Here is a 7,284-nt window from a genome sequence, read left to right as displayed (position 1 = left end):
GCGCCGGGCACGGCCTCGCTGCGGCCGCCGCCTGGTGCCGGGCGCCGCGCCGGAGACAATAGCGGCCGGCAGCACGCATGCTCCCGCCCCCGGCCCCCCCGGCCCGCCGCCCTTAACCCCTGCGCCGCCGCCGCCCGGCGCTGCGCTCCCCGCGCCGGCACACCGAGAGCGCCGCCGCCCCGGCGGGCGCTGCCCCGCGGAACGCAGCCCTCGACCCATCACACACACACACACACCACGAACATCTCGCCCCGCGGTGGGGTCGCGACCACCCGCGGGCCGCCGCGGACGGAGCCCCTCGGCGGGGCCGGTCCCGCACGCCCCCCCCCCCCCCCCCCCCCCCCCCCGGGGGGGGGCCCCCCCCCCCGGGGCCCGCGGTCCCGGTGCCCCGGGGCGGGGGGGGCTGTGCGGGGGTGAGCGGCGGGACTACATCTCCCGGCAGCCCCCGCGCGGCGCCCCGCGGTGCGCAGGCGCGGCGCGGCGCGGCGCGGCCGGGGCGGCCCAAGATGGCGGCGCGCTGGAGTAGCGAGAATGTGGTGGTGGAGTTCCGCGACGCCCAGGTCGGGGGGCCCGGGGGCAGCCGCGTCACCGCGCCGCGGGGGCCGCCCCCCCGGCCGGCCCGTGGCGAGCGGAGCGGGGGGAGGTCCCAGCCCGGGAGGGCTCGGCGGCCCCGCGGGGCCTTTTGCCGGCGGTGGACGGGGCTGAGGTGGTCTGGCGCCGTTTGCGCGGAGATGACGCCTTCGTTCACGGGGCGCTTAGTTGTTAATCTTAATAGGTTTCGTGTTGTTTCTTTAAAGTATGTTGGTGGGCCTAATAGAAGATATTGTCACTTCCCACACGTCTTTCCCTGTTTCCGTTCCTTGGAGTTGCTCAGGGCCGCGCTGGATGGGGCCCTGAGCAACCTGGTCTAGTGGGAGGTGTCCCTGCCCATGGAACTTCATGTTTCATGACATGAAATTAACCACGGAAAGGGATGAGATTTAAGGTCCCTTGAACCCAAACCATTCTATGGCTCTGTGAGTTTTCCTCTGAGAACATTACAGCTACTGTCTCACTGCTGTATAAATTGCTGAGTGTTGCTCGATTAATAGCAAAAGTGGGTCGTGGGTTTTTTATAAATAGCAAAAAGGTCAGCTTTTGGTTTTGAAAATGATGGTGACAGGAGAACTCCCCTCAGAGTTTGTTTATATGCTCTCTTAGAAGCTGTTCTTCCATCCCTGGAAGTGTACAAGGCCAGGTTAGACGGGGCTTTGGAGCAACCTGGGATACTGGAAGGTGTCCCTGCCTATGGCAGGGGGTTGGAATGCGATGAGCTTTGTGGTCCTTCCAACCCAAACCGTTCTATGATTCTGTTCTAAGAAACACGAGGGGTTTTTTGAGACATTGGCAGTTGCTTAGCAAAGCTGGATACAGTGAATGAAGTATGAACTGCTTCAGCAGGAAACCCAGAAAGATTAAAAAGTAGGTCTGCAAGCTCTTTCATCACCTCATTTGTCCTCTTGTGCTGGAGCAGTGACAGCTCTGCCTTTACTTCTGCAAACAGGGGCAGTGAATCCTGTGTGCTGCATCCAGCCTACCCTCTGTAAGCTCACAAAGCTTTTCACTTTTATACCTCAAAAGCTTTGTATCAGTTTCGTTGTCCTCCCCGAGGTGTTAAAGCAGCCTCATCTGCTATAGAAGGTTTGGCCTCAGGAAACCAGTAATGAGATACAAGGGTACATCTGCCTAGATAACAGATTCAAGTTGCATCTGGCTCAGGAGATATGTGGCCTCATGATGTTGTTGCTTACTCATAACGGCTGCTGTGTGGGAGCAGAGGGGACGGGTGTTTCCATGCCCTCCTGCAGCAGCTGGTTTCACTCTTGCAGTTGGTTTCAGTCTCCAGCCTTGGTGGAGGGTGAACACGGCTGTTTCCATCCCTTCAGTTTGCTCCAGTGTGATCTTTCTGGAGCCGTCCTGACCCGCCTGCTCTCCCTGTGAAACCAGAGAACTTCTGTGGCTGAGGCTGCCAGACTGCTGCTTCACCCTAAACTCATTTTTATATTTGTGCCTGAGCTTTTTTTGGGAGGCTGCAGGAACATTTTTGCAGGTGGGAAATCTAAGTTTTTGAGAAACCGGGACACCTTTGCAGAAATCGGAGTGTACCGGGCTTGATCTCTGCCTGTAGGCCACACTGTATCCAAAATCCCTACTCCAAAACCAATTTATGTGGAAACAAGTCAAAAGAGTGGGCAGCTGTTACATTTATAGCCAATACTTGTCTGCAGGCACCGCAGTTGTCTTTGTTCTGGAGGGTGTCGAGAAAACTGCAGCACCCAACCTGTAACACTTGAGAAAATCTCTGGGTGCTTCGGGGCCACTGTTACTTACAAGTGTCACCTTTCTGTACAAGCTGGCAGAGTTGGCAGTCCTCCCTACTCTTGTGATTTAGACAAGACCCACAGGCTCTTCTCAGGCTGTTGGCACTGTCAGAGGGTAAAGCTCACTTCATCCAGGGGTGAAAAAGAACTATTTGTAGCCACTCAGCGTGTGGATGGTAAGTTGGGTACACAGGGAACTGGTATTTCTTGCTAGGAGTTTACAGCTCTTGAAAAACAGCATAGCAGTGTCAAATTGGGTTAGTCTGTTGGCTTTCAGGTGGAGAGAATGAGGCTGGATTGAAAACTAATGGAAATTCAGGCATGAAAAGGTGTTTTTCCTTGGCTTGCTTAGAAGAAATCAAGGGAAATGCCAAAGTAGATGTTTGAAGTCTGAGAAGATGCTGCCTGGGCTGTGGGCTCAGAGCAGGTTCTCAAATGTGCTGTGCTCCTGCGGTGCTTACTCATGTCATTGTTATTCATGAACAGCAATTCCAGCTATCCTCAGTGTGGTTTTGGGATAAAAACTGCTTTCAGGTTGGTTTGCTCTGTTTCCACTCCCCCCTTCTGGAGGGTTGTGCTCTGAAGACTGACATATCACTCTACCAAGCATTAAATGGCAGCTGTTTGGCTTTTTTCATGTCTCTGTATAGGTCACTTGTATTGCAGGGAACTGTTTGTTGGTGTAAAATTACTTCATTTGTGACCCACCAGGATAGCAGCCTGACATGTGAAGCTTTCTATGTCATTCTGATTGTTCATTACATTTTATGATGTTTGGTGCCTGAAAAAAAAAAAGCAGTTTCCCAGTGTTCATCATTGCAAACAATTTGTAAGGATTTATGAGATCCTGGTGCCAACAGCAGAAAAAATAAACTCACATGAAATTATCAATCACTTTAAATTGACATGGGTTTTTTCTGTCCTGAGGAAAGATGGCCACAACTGTGTGAAATATATCTCCTGACTAGCTCTTCATCACAGGAGAAAGTTCTGGTTCCACTAGTGGCTTTAGTGATCTTTATTTTAATTCCTCAGAAGTGAAATGTGTTTCATCTGGGAAAAGTTCCTTCTCCTGCTGTTTGGTTTTTTTTTTTTTTTATGTAGATTTAGTAACCCACTTTGTTGTTTTGCAAGGTGCTGCGAAATACAGAAAGTAGGAATTGTTTCTTGATCATTTAGAGAATTTCTTATTTACAGCATTAGTTTTAGGACTAAGAAAACCTTGCCAGAAGACTGGATTTGCTACCTAGGAAAAAGCAGTGAAAGGGGGTCATTCCAGGAACAGCAAAAAGTGGGCTCCAGCTGAAACTCTGCAAGCAACTGTAGCTCTTTGCCACGTGGACTCTAGTGAAAAATGAACCCATGATGCTGTTTTTCCCTCACTTGGGGCACTTGCAAGGAGAGGATGGGGCCCTGGCTGAAAAATCTTGGGTTTTGTGATGGTTGTTTTGCTGTCAAATCTGACTGAAATGGAGTGGGATTGCTGTATTGTCTGACAGGTTTTAGTGATGCTTGTAAGTAGTAACTGTGGGACATCCTGAAGTCTTGTTACATCCACGCTGAGAGCACTTAAAATCCAGAACAGCATCAGGAGATACATCCTGAGCCTTTGAGAGGCGGCTTTGAAGATGACAGCAGTTACTGTGAAGAATGTGGGGCATATTCTGATTTTGTACTGTGAATGCTAAAAACTGAAGTCATATCTATGTTTATAGGCTGAACTGTTCAGCTTTCCAAGTAAAATTTTCCTTTATTCTCTTGGCAATTAAAGGAGATGATGAGCCAATTCCATTCTAAACAAAGACGGGGAGACAATATCCAAACAGTCCTTTTTTTCTTTTTTTTTTTTTTTTTTTCCTAATGGCCCTTAAGTTATCTTATAGCCTTCTTTACATGCAATACCAAAGTAAATTCTGATGCCTCTTGGCCATCTCTCATTTTTGGAGACCAGCTACACACAAATGGTTGCACTTCTGTCTCCCAGTACGTATATAATTAAATCTGACCCTGCAATGAAAGAGAGAGACTGAGAAAGTTCCTGAGCAGGAGCAGAGGCTGATTAATACAGATTATTAGAGCTGCTGATTGAAAGGCTGCAGCTGTGATTGCCGAAGTGGGGAGAAGGGAGTGAGGTCTTGGTGCTCGTGGTGGTGTCTGCCGGGTCTTGTCCTCGGTTTACACTGACAAAGACGTTTGCTGTGTGCTGTCCTGCATCCCAGACTTACCCACCACACCCTGGAATCCATCTGTACCACTGGAAGGGGATGTAAGTGGGGGATGAGCTGGCAGGCTTTGCTGAGCTCCCCCCAAAGCTGTGTGTTTGAGCAGCTGACCTGGGAGGGATCACTGAGTTTTGCTGTGTGTTTGTCTCCAACAGGCGACGGCGATGTCGGTGGATTGCCTGGGACAGCGCGCGGTGCTCTCGGGGTGAGTGTGACAGTCACTGCCATGAGCCAGGCCAGCAGCCTTCAGGCTGACCTCAGCATTGTTTCAGAAAGCTGCTGCTGAATTCTGTTCAAGGCTTGATGAAAAGGATTCTGGGTCACGTTCCCAACGGGATACGGAGTGGAGAGACAGCAACAACAGCACAATAAAATACTGATGTGGCTTTCCTGATATGTGCTCTCCCAAACCTTCAGAGTAGGGCCTTGAGGACTTTGGTCAGGAAAGGCAGCCAAGATGTTCTTTGTGTTCCTTCTCTTGGAAGAATGGCCAGTCCTCAGAGCAGCTGTGTGCTCACTGTACAGCTGACATAGGTGATGCTGGTGTGGTTAATTATGTAGGGTTCGGTATGTTTTGATCCTGGTCTTCCATAGGTTTCAGCTGGGTCACAATTATTTCAACAAGCAGTTTCTCTCCCTTGTAAGATGAATCACACTGGATGATGCTTTGTGGAGAGTTGGCCACATCCAGCAGGATGTATGAGCTCAGGTTTGCCATCATGCAGAGTTATTTCTGCTGCGTGTAGAGTTAGCTCAGGTAAGTAACAGAACCAGCAGGACTGTGTCTGCCCACATTAACAAGCTGCTGCAGCTGAGCAGGAGCTCTGTGCAGGTGTCCTTGTGCTGTCTGCAGAACCAAGCCCCCAAACTGTGGTGTGGACAGACACACCCACGTAGAATCATCTTATGTTTCTCAAGGCTCATTAACTCTTGCTCAGACCAGCCCCTCTAGACTGATGCTGCTGTGTTGCACTCCCAGGCCTGTGCCACTTCGGCTCTGTTGCTGCAGCGTTAGGCCAGAAAAGCCTATTTGGATGTGTTTGCACCATTTTCCAGCTCTTCCTTTTGTGTCCTAGTTATCTGGGATTTTCTGTGGTCTGAGCTGTCTATTACATTTGCATATCCTGTCTAATTTCAGTGTGTCTTGTCCTTTTTGGGTGGTTGTTTTTGGGTTTTTTGTTTTGGTAGCCATTTTTGAAGTACGTTCTCAAATGTAACATTCTCAGGAGTAGTGTTCTCACCTGTCTCGTGAAATGCTTCTCTTCTTTTGATTGTTGTGCCTCTAGACACAGGGCTGTGAGCTCCACGTGAGCTTGGGGTTTTGAGGTCAGTCCCGTGAGATGCAGCCCCTCTGTGTGTGTCTTGCAGCCGCCGTTTCCTCTACATAGTCAACCTGGATGCACCGACTGAGGGCCATCGGAAGATCTCCCGCCAGAGCAAGTGGGACATTGGGGCCGTGCAGTGGAATCCACACGACAGCTACGCCTACTATTTTGCAGCTTCGGTAAGTTCACTCATTTACAAGCTCTCTCCTGCCCTGGTCTTTCATGGGTGAGCTTCTGCAGAGCTGGAAGGCTCTGTGGAGCTGGCACAGACATGCTTCTGCGAGTCACATTGCAAGGTCAGGGCCTAACTGATTTACTGCCAGCGAGGTTTGGCTTGATGACTCTCGGTTATTGGTCAGTCAAGGTTGAATCTAGTTTTGCTTGGTTGTTGTTTACAAAACACCTTGTCAAATAAACCAGACATCTAAATGGTCCTTTTCTGGAGGGAAGAGGGGATGTGCTCCCTTTCTACCTTCCATTCTGTTTTGAAATTTGTGCACTTCTTGAATTTCTTGCTCTGTGCTGTTTTATTTCACCTCCCTGCCTTGCTGGTGGGCTGTGGTGCACCAGGCAGTCTGTAAATAGCACGAGTCAATACTGGCTCAGCGCGGTGACAGTCGGGGTTTGCAGATGGGCTCGGACCGGATTGGCAAGGAGCTCTGATTTTTATGTGGGGAAGTAAATGGGCTGGGCTGAAGAAGCAGTAGTGGCCATGTGAGACTGAGTGCAGTTTTTGGCCCTGATCTGTACTCAGTCTGTCATGCTCTGCAGGTTGTTCACCCTGAGCTCTGCTGGCAGCAGTCTCGGCCGTCACCCACAGCACCGCGGCAACCAGCTGGGCACAGACTGTTCTCAGGGCAAGGTGCCTTTTCTGCCTGTTGTGTCCTCTTTTGTGGCCTGAGAGTCCTGGAACAGCTAGAGATGGAGAGGTTTCGTCTATTTTTTTGAGGGAATACTTAGTTGAAGGTGATTTTTCAGGATTTTTGTTCCTTTTGCTTCTTGGATTGGCTATGATTGTTATTAAAGGCAGTTTTAAAAGAGGACCAGTGCTGTCAGCTGGGAGCCTCTGCCTGCTTGCTCTCTGACATTCCCCAGCCTTTCTTCTCCCAGCTCTGGCACAAGACTGATATCTTAAAGGTGCCCTCAGTAGTGGTCTGCTTCTGAGCAGAGAGTTAGTAAAACTGGCAAAAAAGTGTCCTTCAGTGCCACTTCTGGTTACAGTCTGTGGAAATCAAAACCAAGTAAGGAAATGCACTGGGCAAGCCACAAGTGGAGCAGGAAAGCTTCTTCTCAAACACACTCTGAAGACAATATCCAGTGATTGGTTCATGCTGATCTGAGCAGGACCCTGCTGCAAAGGGGAGCTGTGCCCATCTC

General features: G+C 50.2%; 1 protein-coding gene across 3 annotated transcripts in view; it reads left to right on the top strand.

Annotated features, from left to right (window-relative positions):
• Nucleotides 1–477: 477 nt before the first annotated feature.
• The window catches only part of WDR59 (WD repeat domain 59), a 48,838-nt gene continuing 42,031 nt past the window's right edge, over nt 478–7,284 (top strand). For 2 of the 3 annotated variants that reach the window (XM_027646736.1, XM_027646734.1), the window contains exons 1-3: nt 478–560; nt 4,738–4,787; nt 5,951–6,086. In XM_027646736.1, the coding sequence (XP_027502537.1) occupies nt 507–560; nt 4,738–4,787; nt 5,951–6,086 (240 nt within the window). In that variant the 5' untranslated portion in view covers nt 478–506. Of the gene's footprint in view, nt 561–632; nt 2,537–4,737; nt 4,788–5,950; nt 6,087–7,284 lie in introns of those variants that run through there. The other variant, XM_027646735.1, reaches the window with a different exon arrangement.

The sequence above is a fragment of the Corapipo altera genome, unplaced genomic scaffold (assembly GCF_003945725.1).
Source record: "Corapipo altera isolate COAL_440 unplaced genomic scaffold, ASM394572v1 62, whole genome shotgun sequence".
NCBI classification, from domain to species: Eukaryota; Metazoa; Chordata; class Aves; order Passeriformes; family Pipridae; genus Corapipo; species Corapipo altera.
The sequence above is the reverse complement of the archived record's forward strand: the minus strand, read 5'-3'. Positions and strand labels throughout refer to the sequence as shown.